A 17,292-nucleotide genomic window follows, 5' to 3' on the forward strand; every position below is an offset into this window, starting at 1 on the left:
GGGACTGCCGGAGTTTTCTTTCTCTCTTTTGCCAGGCAGAAAGCCTGAGTACCCATCAGCGGGGACCTCAGTGAGGTCTCTCGACCAGTGGTATTGGCATCACCGGGGCTCTTGCTGGAAATGCAGATTCTTGGGCTCTGCCCCAGACCTGCTGCATCAGAAACTGGGGTAATGGGGCTTAGCAGTCTCTTCACGAGCCCTCCAGGGGATTTTGATTCTCGCGCAAGTTTGAGACCCACCTGGACTAAGGTATACAGTGGAGTTCCATAATTCCACACTCTGGGGATGGTGTACAGCCTGAATTTAGAACATGGAAGTCCTTGGCCAGGCAGAGCCCTACCTGATTTCCACATAGTGTGGCCTCCCCACGCTGGCCCTGCTTCTCTCTCCCCATATCCCCACAACCCCACACCCTGTTATCTCTTATCCATCACCTGGGCTCTGACACCAGCTGGCCCCTCGGCCTAGGCACTCCAAAAAATATGTACTGAATGAGCAAGAGGTTCTCGACTGGATCATTTCTAAATTTTCCCAGGACTTCGTGAGCATGCTCAGTAAAGACCACGGGGGTGCAGTCTGAACGTTACATAAGGGATCTCCCATGCAGAACTCAACTGGGTTCCACTGTTAGGAACACCGAGGGACTCATCTCGGGAAGGAGTTTTTTCATATGGTTTCCAGGGGTACTGTCTGGCTGGAGGAATGACTCAATTTAGGTATTATGAGAAGATGAGCTGCTACTAAGCAAGCATTTTATTATTATCCACTGAAACACAAGGTGATTAAAGCACTTTTTAATTTTAAAAATTATTAAATGGGGAAGGAAGTAAGAGTATCAGTTAATCTCAGGTCAGTTTTTTTTTTCTCCTCTGAAACCCTCTAATAAGTTCCTAAACATCAAGCATTTCCATGAAGCTAGCCAGTTACTTAATTATAGACTTGGTGAGTAAGTGCTTCTGCAGAATTCTCAAAGGGATTGCCCGGATCCTCCTATAATATAGGGTTTAGATGTTCCACACCGGAGCCCATATACTAACCCTTTTATCTTAAGGCACAAAGGTGCCCAGGAGAGGATACAACGCGGGGTTACACACCTTGGGAGCCAGCCTGGCTCAAGGGTGAGGCAAGCAACCGAAGGCTGTGAAGCAAGGTGCCAGCATCCCCGTCCTGCTCACCACGGGCCACAGCAGGGCCCGCTCTGGTCCCAGTGGCCCTCTGGGGGCCTCGCAGGGCAGGGGAGCCTCTTCAAGGCAGTAACATCATGGCTCATCATCCAGGACAGTCAGCAGTGCTGTTGATCCCCTCCCAGCTCCGAGCTCCTCTCTGGGGTCACAGGAGCCTGCAGATGTCGGGTGGGGGAGGGAAGCACTGGGGCGGCCAGCAGGAAGAGGCTGGCACCTGGCTGACACCATCACCTACTGGGAGGCCACGGGCAAGCCCGGCAGCCTCTTCTGGGGGGGGTGGCGTCCTCTCCTCTCCCCAAATTGCAGTGTGGGGATTCCCCAGGTCCCTCCCTGCTCCCTAAGACCTTCTTATTGAAGACAGAGGGGTAGGACGCATGTGGCAATAGTTAAGTGAGAAAATGAGAAGAAAGGTGGGGGAGGAAGGGGGACCAAGGCAGCCGACTCGGACCCCAGCCTGGTCAGGGCCAGGTGGGGACTGGGCCAGGGGTCCAGGCTCAGGAGGCAGGGGGAGGTGTGTGCCATCACCTGGCTCAGTGGGGAGCACTCAGGAATTCGGCAGCCTGTAGGTGGGCAGGGCCCCGGAGGCAGTCAGGGAGCTGCCCTTGGTACTGGGCGGGTAGGGAGACATGCTCTGAACGACCACGGGGTCCGTCAACGTGCTGCTGCTTGACACTAGGGGAGTACAGAGCCCTTGGACAATTTGACGCACTCCAGGACCCTCTTCCCTGGAAAAGTCACAAGTGCACCCGTATGATATTCTGCACACTTAGAGGCATGAAGAACCCTCAGGAACACCAGCACACGCAAAGAACAAGACAGCGGGTGATACGTGTGCTATGAAGGCATAAAGATGTCTGCGGGAGCCCAGGGAAGGGTGGGGAAGGCCCATGTGGGGGCTTGGGAAGCATCGTGGTGAGGAGGCACTGAGAGGATGGGTGGGCGAGCGGGCCAGGGCCGGGCAGAGCCTGACAGGCAAACTGGAAGAGGGGAGCAAGACCCAACCTCAGCTTCATCTGTGAAAATGGTCAGAGTACTACGGTGCAGGGTACTGGTGAGAGTGAATGACAATCAGCGGTAGCCCAGAACGGAGTGCACGCAGGCAAATGGAACGTCCGCTCCCTTCCGGTTTTCTTACCTGGCACCAGAGCTTTCGAGGGGCTATTACACGCACTCCCTCACTCACCAAACATCTACGAGGCCTGTGAGTTGTTGGGCCACAAAGCCTAAGGCCAGATCGCTGCCTTCCAGAGGCTTCCGACACGGCGGGTGGAGACAAACCTTCAAACCAGGTTCCCCCTTAGAAAGAGGGGGACAATTCCTCCAATTAGGACTTTCCAAAGGACACGGACACGGCCAAGGGGTGGGTGCGGAGGGAAAGGGCATCCTCACGACTGGAACGGGAATGCCGTGGAGAAGCCGTCCCAAGAGGCAGCCCCAACTGCTGCCCTGGGTTCGGGCCTAGCGCCCAGCAGGGCAGGTCACCCGGGCCCTGCTCCCTCCACCGCTGAACTCCCAGGGAACACTCGCGCCTGAGCCCAGCCCCTCTCCCACCTCCTTGCCTTAGTTTCTCATCCCCTTCCAGACCCGAGGAACCTGTTACTCTATATCCTCGGGCCCTTCACAGGGAAGCCCTGCTCACGACACACAATCACAGCTGATCTCCCTGGGGGACCACAGATCCACCCTTCCGCCCAGGAGAGGATGGCCAGTTTCCTGTCCAACACGGTTCTCTGAGCAAAACCTCACCCCTGTTCATCTAAGGCTTTACTTTAACACACACACACACACACACACACACACACACACACACACCCCTTCGGGGGTGGGTGGTAACACACATTCATCACTTATATGTACAGGACAGATACACCGGAGGGCGGACCGAATAGGAATCAGGAGTAAAGGCAGCAAAGTTGCTGCCTCCCAGGCCCGCGGCTTCTGTGGCTCAGGCGAGGCCATCCCTCATTCTTAAGGGGCTCCAAGGTAAGGAAGTGCCTGCTACCAGCTCTGCCTGTCTCAATTCGAGGCTCCTGGTGCACCTTGAAGCTCGTCACCACACTGGCCGTGCGTCAGGCCCACTCCTCCCAGGGCCTGCTCTCCCCACGAGGAGAGGCGTGAGGTGAGGGATTCTCATCTCTCCCCCACTGCTGTTATCCCAGTAGGTGGAGGCCTTCATGGCCCTGCACCTCATGCCCCAGAAATGTCTGCCGGGTTGGGGAGGTGCTGGGCATGACTTTCAAATCTACCCTGAGTTGGGATGGACAGGAAGTTGAAAGAGAAATGACCGCCTTACTGACATGTCCACTGTGGTTTTAACCATGGGCCTGACCTCCACATGTTCTGATGGATAATACTGGAGTCATCAGTACTTTCTGGAATAAAGCATCAAGAGTCTCAAGGGCTGACAAATTAGGGTAAACTAACATGACCCCTTCCATGTGAGTGACACTCAGCCCAAACCATCTAAATCTGCAAGTCTTACTTTTTAATTGCTAGAGTAATGACCTAAAGCTTGAAGAAAATTTATCAGCATTTTACATAAAAACTTCAGAAGCCTCCAGATATTATTTTTTAAAGAAACTTCTATTGTCAAGTGTACACAATTAGTTGCTATCTGAGACAAGGACATTTCTATCAATTCAACCTTATGTCTAAGACAAAATATCCACGTTCCTCCCTCTGCTCCCTGGCAAGGCTCTTACTTAACTCTCAATGGAAACGTACAGGATGAATGTGAGTGACCATAGAATGTGATGGAAGGATGGTGGTATATCATTCTCTCAGCTGCCTGAGAGTGGAAAGGGGGAGAAGGAGCTGAGCGTGAAGGCCATGGGTGTCCCCGCGTAGGGTCACATATCCAGGTGTGGAACCCATCTCGTCCACCCGCAGTGCAAAACAAACACGGCGGGCCCAGCATTCCTATTTGTCACCCCCACAAGGGGGGCAGGGCACTTTCTCAGGGCGTCCCCAGAACCTTCGCTGTTTCTCTTCGGTTCAAAGCATCCAAAAGTCGTGGTGGAGGTTAAGATGGAAAATGTTCTCAGAAAATGTTCTGTAGGCAATTACAGGCAGCGTAGGGATGTGTCAGCTTTCAATCTAGGAAGCAGTTGTAGAAAATCCTGAGCTCTGCCGGCTCTTGCCAAAATGCATCTCATCCCGTTAATGCTCCGGGTCAATTTCTGTTCATGGGAAACCACTGGTGCCAGCAAGAGCGGGGCCGGCGAGGCTGCAGACAGCGAGAGAAGGCCAGGGCTGAGACCGCCTGGCTTCTGCCCCCTACCCGCCGGTCACCAAGTGCAGGGCTGCAGCCACCGAATCACTTCCATTCTCAACTGCCCGGCTTTCCCACCTGCAAAAGGAAGGGTTTGGATGAGATTAAGTCCTTGGAAAAATATTGATTATGTAAGACTAGATAAGGCCCTGGGCCAGGGAGACGCTCAGAAGAGGTTAAAGAATGGAAGGGCCAACTATGCCGGTGCTTTCCTGCTACAGAGAAAGTGATCCGATTTGTGCTGTATGTGGAAAAGTGGAGAAGAGCATGGGGGTGGTAGTGGTGGTGGTGATGGGCCAAGGGGTTCTGCCTTGATCCCCATCTAGCTGCCCCAGAACGGAGGAGAGCTCTGTCCAAGCACGCTGTCACCTACAGAGACACTCAGGGAGTTGGGGCTCCCTGTCTGCATGCTCTGAACCGGACGTGCATGCAGGGCCCGCTGCCCCAACGGGAACTGTAATATGCTGTGCCAGCTCAGGGGCACACAGTCTCCTGTAGGCAGAATTCCCCGCAGCCAGAGTCCGGCAGTCTCTCTCTGGAAGCTTGCCATCACAGCGCCACGCATGGGGGATCACGTGGGTCCGCTACTCAGTGCTGATGGTGGAGGGGAGGGCCGGAGGGATGAGGAGGTAAGAGGAAGGAACAGCAAAAGGCAATGCTGGCAGGACTTAGGACTGCACTTACCTGAGATTTGGTGCTGAGAAACGCTGATGCTGTCATCCACTTGGCCCGGGTTTCCTTAGAGGCTTCTAGGAACTATTTGAGACTCAGGCAAGACAGACCTGGGATCTGTCCTCCAGGAGCTCGCTGTACGGTGGACTTATAGCAAATGATTATTTTTTTTTTAAGATTTTATTTGTCAAAGAGAGAGCGAGCACAAACTGGGGGAGTGGCAGGCAGAGGGGGAAGCACGCTCCCTGCTGAGCAACCTGATCCCAGGACCCTGGGATCATGACCTGAGCTGAAGGCAGATGTTTAACCCACTGAGCCACCCAGGCGCCCTGTGGCGAGTGATTTCTTAAGAGCATCGGTAATAAACAAGGAAGAAATGAACCAGTCCCTCTCTGGCGCTACCCAAGATGGTTACCCTGACGAGTTTGGAAGACATTCTTCCGAAATGATATTCAGCTATCATTCTACTCAGGTGAGGCAGGAAAAACAAGCAATCTGGGAACTCTAAAATCAGCATACAAAAGCAACTCGGTGAGGCCAAGGCCATGCCCTATGCACCTGCAGGGGCTTCACTAAAGGGTTAAGTGGCCAGAACTAAGAGGGAAAACCTAGAAGGCCTCTAGAGAAATACAAAACGGTCATGTACAGTAAGCCAGTGCCCTACAAATCTTTTTTCTTTTGTAAGGAAAAAGAAAACTGAGCAGTGACCTGACCCAAAACTATCAGAGGAAGAAAAGCAACGTTAGCTCAAGCCTGAGCAGCAAGAAAAATATGACTCCGTTTGCCAGATAAAATAGGAGCGATCTGCAGCTGGAGTACCTCTGTGTCAGTCACAAAGGGTCAGTCTACTCATCACATGACCGAGTCTCTCCACTTCAGCTAAGTCCCATTGTCCAAATTAAGCCAGCTCTTCTCTGATTCATATACCATTTCACAGAAAAGTGAATCACTTCATCACTTAGAGTACCGTAAAAGAAGTTACACTTAACTAATGTAAAAACAATTTCCTAATTAAAACGAAACCTAAGACAATGTTCTAAGTGTGATTTTTAAGATGCTGGAACAACCCAAGATTCAGAATATGTTTATAATAACCAAAAACATGATTATAGGAATTTTTCTTTAAGGTCCTATCTGCAACCAGAGAGAACCATCCCCTTGAATCTGATCCTGTACCCCTAACTGGGTCTTCACAATTGCTAAACCGCTTAGTTTTTGTGGATGCACAACAGCGACCCAGCACAAGGCATGTGGGCATCAATGAATGAATGAACGAATGAGACGAAAAAGCACATCTCACTGCTGAGTGTGGCACTCCTCCAGGACAAGAGACAGAGCACCGTAGCCAATAGCACTAGCTCAGGGTTCCAGGCCCACATCACCGAGCTCTTATGGGGCCTTCTGCCAATCATCTCAGTCTTTTTGAATGGGATTCGGAATGTTAACTGTCGCTCGGGCATTACAGAGTTCTTCTGGAACATAAAGAGAAATCTATAAAATGCATGATGATCTTCGAGAAATAGATCACAAAAATTTGAACCCTGCTCACCAGCAGCATATAAGAAAAGTCAGGAGCCCCGGCAGCGCCGTATGCTAGCCTGATGCTCCGTTTTGGGTATCGAAGACTTAGGACACCTCAACGGTAATGACAAAACAACTCGTGATGGAATAAAGACAAATGACTTCTGTATCTTAGGGGTCTACAGCAACTCGGGCCTGCAGATCAGTACCTGGCAGTGGACATTTAAAATCTTTTTATTGGTATTGAAGCTCGTATAAATTCTAACATCAAAATTTGCAAGATGTTAAGAGAACACAGTTACGTGATGTTGACATAAATATAGGCAGACGATTTTCTTTCTTCCCTGAATCCCAGCCACAGAGGATGTGGGAAAAAAAATTTTTTTTAATCAAGGAGATAATCTGTTTTATCAATAGCTAGGAAGCCATTTTTGTAAATTGTCCGTCAGCTGAAAAAACAATACACTACTTACATCATATTGGAAAAGGAATGACCTCAAGATTTCCAAGCAACACAGCAATTTTTCACATCTGAACTCCCCTGCTGATCATTAAAAATCGTTTCAAATGTCCCATTCTTGGCCTTCGGTTGTGCCAAATCCTGGACAAGTCCGCAACAAAGTGAGCTGCAAAATATTGAATATTTCTGCATGGGGTGCTCGATCTCCATCGTGTGGCCTCCCTTTTCCTTAGCACACCATCATTCACAGTAGTGTGAGGTCTCTCCTGAATCGAGCTGTGTGTATATTACATAAAGGAAGTGTGAGATCAGAGTGGTCTTGCTTCTATCTCCTGCAGGCCAGTAAACTACCTCCAATTCATCGTTCTACTGTTCTGTGCTTAGAAACACTGTGCTCCAAATTCTGTGTTCGGTCAAGGTGTGGCGGGCATGAGGCAGGGCTGAAATCGGCCCAAAAAGGCTCAGTGCTCACTCAACACATCGGAGGACGCCACAATCTTCTGTTGTGGTTATGTGTGGGATGCAGCGAAAACTGTGATCCGGGCAGGGGGCGAGAACGGCCTTCTCTGCTCTAAAATGGTGCTGTTTTCTCTATCATACACTGAACGCAATTCCCAATGATCTAAAATGCCGACGAAGGAAAGATAGCTCTTCGCTTTTCCCCGAACAGCCTGAAATATTAAAAAGTGAAGGCAGACTAGAAAGAAAACACAATTCCGACAGGTTTTAAACCAGATTTAAGTTTTTTTTTTTTAATTCAAATTGACCCAAAGCAAAACTTACATTACAAAGGAAGAACAAAATACATTATGATATAACACACTAGGAGTTACATGAAAGCTAAATTTGTGGGCAAAGGGCCTCATCCCAATCACATTCTGGGCTAATGAGCAATTCTGCAGGAAAAGTTAGAATCTCCATTTGCGTCTGGTCCACTCTGGTAATGAAACTATACATTCTTGTCTCTGAGGGTGCACGTCTGACAAATCACTCTAGACTCCTCGCGCTCCAGATGTGTGCTCTTGCTACTGCCAGAACACTGAATTCTCTGGCGGAAATGCTGTTCCAAGCATGACGGATAATGAATTAAAAAAACAAAACAGTCAAGTCCTCCAAACTAACAAGCGTGGATTATTCTGTAGTAAATAGTTTAGAAATATGGGAATTAAATAATCTAAAAAACACTCTTAACTCTGCTGTACATTTATAAACACAAATATTTACACACAAAAAAAATCTTCTGTTTTCAAAAGATGAGGTTTGCAGTTCATGAATGATCATAATCTTTTATGAGCTGGTTTCTTTGGTGTACTTGCCAAATATATTTTTATAAAGGTCTAGTAATAGGCTTAAACAATAAATTTCAAAAGGAACATGGAAGGGTCAGTGACAAATCTGATAATATTCGGAACAGTTCAGTGAAGGTTCTGGAAAAACCAGTCGATTTTCTGAAAATAACTTGTTCTCTCTACTCATTTACGTGACCAACGAATACGTCTGTGCCAATTAAATTCAAACGAGGACCTGCACGTTCATTCCTATAGTCTACAGGTTACCACCTTCGAGACTAAAATTTTAGTTATGGTTAAACAGGATATGTGATTGGGATTTTACTAACAAAAATAAAACATTCTTTTTAAGTTTCCAGGTAAATCAAACCTCCAACAATAAATAATGGAATTATACACTTCTTCATTAAATAGAAATTTCAATTCCAAGGAAGAGCTCTCATAATTTTTTTTCCTCTGAAGTCACAGCAGCAATGCAGAACAAAGAATTTATCTTAATCTGATCTTTTTACTCGGAATTCCCTGACTCAAACTCAGTGGCTAACTTCGTTTGGAAACCTCTGAATGGCCGGGGAAAGGAAGTCGTTTTCATCTACCTGAATGAATGAATACACACATTTGAGGAAATAAGCCCCGTGCGCAGGTCACGCGACTCGCTGCTCGGAGCGCAGGGTCCTGGGTGCCTGCCCTCCCAGCTCCTTGTCTCCCTGGGCCTGGGGTTTGAGGGGGAAGTAACACTCAATTCATTTCTGGCCATGCCATGTTCCTGACACTGCGAGTATGTCTCAGTGCTGACTTGGGTACCGGTGGAAAGGACGAGAACACAGCTCAGCAGCACGAGGGACTCTCTCTTGGAAGAGGACACTCTGGAGATGGGAGACCACCCATTTCTATCCATCAGGCTCCGGTTAGTCTCGGAATGGTTACCAAACTGGCCGCACTCTCACTGGCTCCCTGCAAGAGTCTATGTACCCCCATAGTGATCCCCTCCCCCCGCCCCGAATCATTCTTTTTCCGGAACTGCCGTTCTTCAGGAAGCTGTGCACGGCCTAGCACGAGCAGATCAGATACGCCAATGCCAAAGCCACCCTGCATTCAAGGGAACAGACTGTGCTGAGAGAGTATCCCTGCTGGCTCTCTAAAAAAAGGTAAAGCCAGAGTAGACGCTTCATTCTGCTTAGTTATACTTTCCAGGTGAAGTAGTTTTATACTTTATGACTCAAAACTAGAAATTCAGACAAGAGAAGCCCTTCATCTTGTAAACGTCTGATAACAAATTTATTACTAGCGTGTAAATATTTTGAAATTGCCCAAAGCACTGAGAACAATACTGGGATATTTGCAAAGGTTCTTCTGAAACTTAGTATGATGACAGATCAAGCACAGAACACATTTCCAAGGGCATCAGCGTAGATCCCTAATGTCTCTGGAACCTTTCCCATTGTTACTGACACTTTATCATAACCGTGTTTACACTGCAAACATATGCCCAATCAACCCAGAAAATGAAATAACCGTCCCAAAGAGCTTCACTGCGCATAACCTTAAAATAGATAGGAAATGGTGAATTAGCCTAGTAGGAATTAACCAGACTTACGAATGTGCACCCATTAGAAATTGTACCTTTAGAATTTTTTTTTTTAAACTGGGAAGAAAAGAAAAAAAAAAAAAAACACGATGAAACCACCCCCAAATTATTTAACCGTTAAAGCCAAATGCCTTAACAATATTTTGGGCTATTTTTAGGGAAGACTCTACCACCAGGATATGAAATTTTCTGCTTTAAAGTGAAGTAAAAGACAAAGCTTACAATGGAAATGGCAACTGACATCCTATGGTCCTGCAATTAAAATTAAAGTGGCAGTTCCTGTTCTCACGGGCATGTCAAAGCCGGCTGTGGAATGAGAAACATCGAGTGAAATAATGGATAAAATACACCAGAAAGAGTATTGCACGGGAGGCACTGTTTTAAAAACAGAATACACTGGCTTTATAAAGTTATTCTCGTTTCCATTAATTGTTTTAAAAGCACGAGTCAACGAGAGACAGAGCTGAGACCCAATGTCTCTGGGTAGTGTACTACAGTTGTTAAAAAAATAAGTTAAAAACAAGAGCACACCAACAGGAAAGCAGAGGTACTGGATTTATGTCATCTGAGAGCTACATTAATTAGGAGAGGAACGGTTTGAAACAGCCAATTTGTACTCTTTAAAAATGAATGAGGTGACAGAGTTACTTTAAAAATTTCTTAGGGCATTTTCCAGTAGAACCCAGGACCCCCCTGGGTGAAACTGTGCCTCCAGACCTTAACAAGTGCTCTGCTGGTTTATAATGTCGTGCACGCCCATGAAACCATACATTTGGAAAGGGGAAATTCTCCACTCCAACACTGCTTGTGTCGTTTTGGGAAAACAATTTTCGTAAATGCAATATTGTATAGAAAGCTTGGACCTCTTAAACTTGGACCAAGAAACCAAATTAAGACCTTCAAGCATGTGGTGTGTGTGTGTTTATATATATATAAAAAAATCCCTCCCCTACCATGAAAACCAAACAAACAAACAAAAAAACCTAAAAGTGTATACCTGCTTTCTGACTTCACAGCAAATCAGAAATTGCATAGGATATACTTTGTGCAAGGCAAACAGCCTTTTAAGTATCTGGAATATAACTCCTAATCTTGCTCACAGTTCTGTGTACATCAGATGTCATCAAATTTGTGTTTTAAGTAGTCTTTCATGACCTTGGCAATTGGTAGTTCGTCAAGTAGCTTTAGGTTTTGAAGGCCTATACATTGTCGAATTTTAATTCGGCACAGGTCCTGCAAGTTTCTGGGCTGTCCTAAAAAGACAGAAAAAAGAAGCTGTTACAAAGCTACACAGTAGAATATTTAAGGCAGGCTTTTTGGTTCTGAAAAGAATTGTTCTGTTTTACCGGGACCCGTCTCTCTATGGACTTCACATGCAAAGGACCAGACAGACACTTACTGAGAGGACGCGCCCTGGGGACCTTCATGTGAGGTCTCATCTGATGCTTTTCACAACCCTGGGATGATGGATATTTCCACCTCCATGTTACAAATAAGGACTCAAGGGATCAGGGATTTGAGCAACTGCTCAATGTCAGATGACCAATTAAAGCTTTCTGGACAGAGATTAAAATCAGTTTTTCTGAGTCTAAGCTTGCTATTCTTTTCGTTACAAATCAGAATGCCGGTTTTCATCCTGGGATGCCTCTAATATGCTGCGTGAACCTGGGCGAGCAAATCATCCCTCTGGGCCAAAGTTTCTCCATCTGAAAAGTGGGAGAACTGAATGAGATGCTGCCTAATGGAGCCCTCCTTTCAGCTCACCATCGAGGACACTGGAGCCTAGACACATAGCATGATCTCCAAGCAACATGTGCCCACCTGTTCACCATGATTCTGGACATAGCAGACCCTTGGCTGTGGGCACAAGGGCATAGACTGGTGGGGGGCAGAGGCCCAGACGGAAAGAGCACCCCAAGCTATTCTGAATCTACGTGTCTTCAAACCTCACACCCTCACCATCTGCCAATAAAAACCATTGCTGTAACTCAACTCAAAAGAAAAGTTACAAAATTCAATTTCGTTCACTTTTGGATACTATATTTTACCAAAACTATTTAGAGGACCACAAACACAAGCAAGAATTCTAAGCAACAGTGCCTCAGCTATATCTGGATTCACATAAATTTTGCTTTCATATTAAACGGTAACAAACGGCAAAAGCTAGCATGTTGAATGCTTACTTCGTGCCATGTGTCCTTACAAGCTCTTGACATACACTAACACCCATTAGTTTCATCCTTATATGAGGGAAGTACTTTGATCATCACCCCCACCTCACAGGCTCCTTGCGTCTCAGAGAGATTAAGTAACATGCTCAAAGTCACGTAGAAGGCCATACCTCAGCGAATCTCAAACTTCTTGGTCTCAAAACCTCTTTGCGTTTTTTTAAATATATCAAGGACCTGAATGAATTTCCATTTATGTGGGTTATATCTATCAATAATCACCATACTAGAAGTTAAAGCAAATTTTAGAAATAGTCCTTTAAAAAAATAAAAATAAACCCATTACATGTGGCCATAGACAACACTGGTACAAAAACAATATTTTAAAAAATATTAAGAAGAATGACATTCTTTCACATTTTTGCAAAGTTCTTAAACGGCTGGCTATTATAATAGAGGACAGCTGAGTTCTCATACATGCTTCTACAGTCCATCTGCTGTGATAAAATCATCTCTTCTTTGGACAAGTCCACTTAACGCTCACCAAAGAAGGAACGTGAAAATGGCAGATCATGCCTCAGTATTATGAAAACCATTCTGCCCTCAGATAGGGGAAAGGGTCTTGTGGAGCTCCGGGAGTCCCCAAGCCATACAAGGAAAACCACTGCTATAATTACTTCTTTACCCCTTACGTGAACTGTCCTCGTTCATAGTGATCGCCATTATTCAAAATTAAGTAATTCTTCATAAATGAAAAATGTTCCTTAACCTCTCTGTAAGGGCCTGCGTGAACATGTGCTTTCCAAGAGTTACTTAACACATGGTCTTCTCTAAACAGAACTGCAGACACTACCGCTCTCCTAGAAATGCCTATAAACCTGGGGCATCTGTGTCTACAGATAGCTGCACGTGGACTGGTGTGAGGCTGTGATACGCTCACGCATCTCTCGCCAAGATTTGTCTTCTCCATTTTCCAGATCTCTGCTCAAAAGCACTTTGTTAGGGGTGACAAAGGTTCCCTATCAGATACTCCAGAGCTCCTTTCTACTACAGCACTTAATAAGGCTGAGATCGTACATTTACTTGGTGATTCTCTGCTAATCTCCACCTTCTTCACTATCTGACATGTTCCATGAGGGCAAGACTTCTTCTGGCTGCCAATGTAGCCCAACGCTGACCTGATACTCAGTAAAAACTAGCTGAATGAATGAATACTTAACAGGCTTGTCCATAAGGGACAAAGCAGTCAACTCATTGCAAAACCCACCCATGTCAACGGCAAATCATTTTCTAACCTGTTTTGAATTATTTTTCACCACCCTTCATGGGCTACCATTAGGAAGGGAATAAATTATCATCATTTTTCGATAAACGCTTACAGTATTTGATCTGCAAATGCAAACCAGAATATGAATTAGATATGAACCTTCTTTTCTGCAGAGTAAAGAATCTGATTTTCCTAATGGATGGCAGGTTCTTTTCAAATGTAATATTAATAAAAAGAACAAGCACAATGTATTCAGGCAAAAAACAGGTGAGGATAAAGTTGACACGCAGAAGAATGCACACTTAACTGGAAACGTAACATCCAACAAAGCAGAAAACCTGTATTATTGGCATTTGCTTAGCTAAGGGGAAGAAAGAAGGGATCAAGACAAAGGGTTACATAAGGGGGATCTTCTGATAATCCTATTTTGCCAGACTGTGCTCTCCAAAAATAACCACGACATCACCTGTGCCTCATGCTCTTTTTTTACAGTGTGACCCATACACCCACCTTTAAGAGATGGAGCCTAGGTTCCCCTTCCTTGAAAATGGGTGCACTCATCACTGTGGCGGAAGTGATGCTATGTGACTGCAATGACTAAGTCACAGAAGGGGACAGGCTTTCACCTGGCTCTTGGGACATTCGCTCTGCGAACACAGCTACCAGCATGCCACGAAGAAGTCTGAGCAGTCTAGAAGAAGGAACTGAGCTCACTGCCCCACAGCCCTGGCTGAACTCCCAACTGCCAGCACCCAATTGCCAGCCATCGGAGTGGAGCCATCTTGAAAGTGGAGAGGCCCCAGTCAAGAGACTCCAGATGACACTGCATGGAGCACAGAAGCAAAATAATCCACTATTATTGTGTTAAGTCACTAAAATTTGCAGCATTAGGTAACTGAGATTCTGGGACCTGGAAGTAGGGTGTTGCCATTAAAAAAAAAAAAAATCTAAAATATGTGGCTTCATCACTGGGACCAGATGGTGGGGAAGGGCTCTGAGGAGTCTGTTAGGGCTTAAAAGAAAGTTCTAAAATGTTATTAGAAGCTGGGGGAAAAAAATGTTCTACAAGCTGGAGGAAAAGTGGGGGGGGGGGGGGCTTTTATTAGTGGCAGAAAGTTTGGCAACACTGTCCCCTGCTGTAACATAGAAAAGTAGTAGAAATATCCTAATGATTTAGTTAAGAAGCTTCTGCAGGTAGACTATTAGAGGGGCTGCTGGCTGTCCTCACTGTCTATGATAAAGTGCAAGACGGCAAAGATAAGCTAGCACCTGTAATCCAAGAGACGTAGCTGCAGAAATCCTATCGTCCTCAGAAGGTACCTCCACAGGGCCTTTCCCAGGGAGAGATGCACTTTCTGTGTCTAAATGTCAGAGAGTTTTACTCAATCTGCTACTGATTTCTCTTCTCCTTAAGTGGTGTGTTGTGGCAATCTTTTACTATTTTGGGAGAGTCTGATCTTTTAAAGAGTGCTTGACCATGTATAATCCCTGTCTGCAGGGACCTTTGAAAGGAGAGGCACATCTCAGAGGCTGAAAGCATCAAGTCTGGAGCAAGATGGCCCGGGTTGGACTCCTGGCTCCAGCATTTAGAATCTGTGTGATCTTGGGCAAGCTCCTTAGCCTCCTGCCTCAGATTCCTCAGCTATGAACCAAAGATAACAACACCTCCATCACAGGCTTTACAAGCACCAAACAAGTTAATTTGCTAAAGTGCTTATGGTATTGTACCACATAGTTAGGGCTATATACGTATTTGGTGAATAAATGTTAAAATAGTGCTTTTTTGATACTTGTAAGGGTAACGTTTGCTTCTCCTTCCCAGGAAAGTAGAGGGTGCTTCTTGGAAGTGGAGGTCTCCCTCTTCCTGGTGTTAAGAGAGGAAGACAACTAGTTGGCAGCTTAATGGTAAAGGAGCCACTAGTCATCTGTTATGGGGAAGCGGTCCTGGGCAAACTGATGGGAATGACACTCTGGAAATCACTGCATGATTTGGGGCAAGCAGAGACGTAAGAACCTTAATGATATAAAAACCCGTGCAGTGATGAAGTGAGGGACGTCTTTATGCTACGGTGCCACTGACAGATACGAACTCGTCTAGCCATGTCGGAATATGGGCTGGACGCAGGCTTAAACTGCCATCACTGTTATTTCTAAGACTGACTAAGGACCTATTTTTTTTCAGGAATATCATTTTAGGAACAGAAAATTATGACTGAAAAAGAAGTACTTTCTAATAAACACAGCACTCAAAAGATTTACTGTGCGCCTCCTATGTACCCCAAAAATGCACCATGCCAAGGATTAAAGGGGTGAGGGGAAAGGAGGCGGCAGAGGCAAAGAAGGCAGAGAAAGAATAAAGAGAATGAGACCAAGAACACTCAACACACACGTGCACAACGTTTACTAGGTGTTGCAGAAAATTACTCCTACCTTGTTAAATAACAACCGCCTTGTCTAAGGGATTGTAACAGGAGAGACCTGGGGGGATATCTCACACAAGAGTATAATTTCAGGAATCATAAACACTTTGGGGGATGCAGGAACACTACAAGGTGTTCACACTAACAAACTACAATGGGATTGCGTAACAGTTCAAAGGGCTATTAGTTTCTCCATTTGGTAAAGCAGCCCATCATTAGTAATAATTGGGCTGGTATAAAATAGGAAATCAGCTTTTGAAGGGTCTGGTCTAGAATAAATTACAAAACCAGGGCAGCGGCATAATTTAGAAAATTAAATATTCTAAACCACCTCCTTTTGATACCACCATTACCACATTTATGATAGGCTACACTTATTCATTTGGGTGAAATACTGGTAAAGGTAGACAGAAAGGTAAAACATCTTTTTATAACCAGAGGAAAGAAAATGAAAGCAAAACAATGTTCTGGGTCTTCTTTGGGGGAGAGGGGAAAGAGACTGGAAGCAGAGGGGAGGGTGTAAAGAAACACAAAGAAAGATTTAGCCTCCTTTCACTGCTGTCTACAATCCGACTTAACTCCTTTTGGCTACCTCCCCATCGTAGGTCAGCATCTGGAATGGTCCCCCAATACTTCTTTGTTTTATTTCAGCTTCCCAATTTAAAATCCTACCATAAACACATTTTATTCCTTTGCTCTTGCCCCTGAATTCCGTCACAGAGACTCAGGATGAAATGTGTTCAACAAATCTTTATAGGACAATGGCAGTTTCTAGCTCACTTTAAAATAAAAATCATGGTATTGTAAAATAATTTAACTCTTAGATAGAATCCAAATATATACAGTATCAGCCTTGGTGACATTTGTCCATTGGTTACATTTGTTTCCACAGGCTAATAAGCTTTGACCTAGATTCTTCATTTGCGCTAAAACTAAACAAAACCACATATTGCTTCCTAACAAATAACAAATCTCTAGAAGCCTACATTGAAAACAAAAAAGCAATATAAATATCATGAAAGAAGTGCAGAATAAGGCAATGCTTTCCAGATCAAAGGACCTTAAAATGTAGCATAATGTGACTTAGAACTAGGTACTCTTTATTTACTTCTAAAAGTGATTTTAGTAATTGGGACCCGAAGGTCTATCAAGACTATAATGGAGATGTCTGGCAAATCTCCGATTTATTAGAAAAAAATCAGTAATAAAAAATCAGCATAGGTAAAATGTGTTACACAAATTACTTCTCTAAAGAGTTACACTAGGTACCACTGTTTTGATACCATCCTACCAAAAAAAAAAAAAATCAAAGAAAGTGATTAAAGAAGCATTTGAAAGAAATACAGAAATAAGGCCACCTGTGGTATGTTTTACGTGATCATCTGCTCGTATGGTGGTCGTTGTACTAGATTTAGCTGAGAAAGCCACAGCCTAAATCTTACCTTCTTAAAA

The 17,292-nt window shown here is 45.2% G+C and overlaps 1 protein-coding gene across 1 annotated transcript in view; it reads right to left on the minus strand.

Annotated features, from left to right (window-relative positions):
• Positions 1 to 7,832: 7,832 nt before the first annotated feature.
• The window catches only part of ASB7 (ankyrin repeat and SOCS box containing 7), a 49,807-nt gene continuing 40,347 nt past the window's right edge, over positions 7,833 to 17,292 (minus strand). Inside the window, exon 6 of the mRNA XM_026510347.4 lies at positions 7,833 to 11,238. Coding sequence (XP_026366132.1) covers positions 11,099 to 11,238 — 140 coding nt within the window. The 3' untranslated portion in view covers positions 7,833 to 11,098. The remainder of the gene's footprint in view (positions 11,239 to 17,292) is intronic.

The sequence above is a fragment of the Ursus arctos genome, unplaced genomic scaffold (assembly GCF_023065955.2).
Source record: "Ursus arctos isolate Adak ecotype North America unplaced genomic scaffold, UrsArc2.0 scaffold_28, whole genome shotgun sequence".
Lineage (NCBI taxonomy): Eukaryota > Metazoa > Chordata > Mammalia > Carnivora > Ursidae > Ursus > Ursus arctos.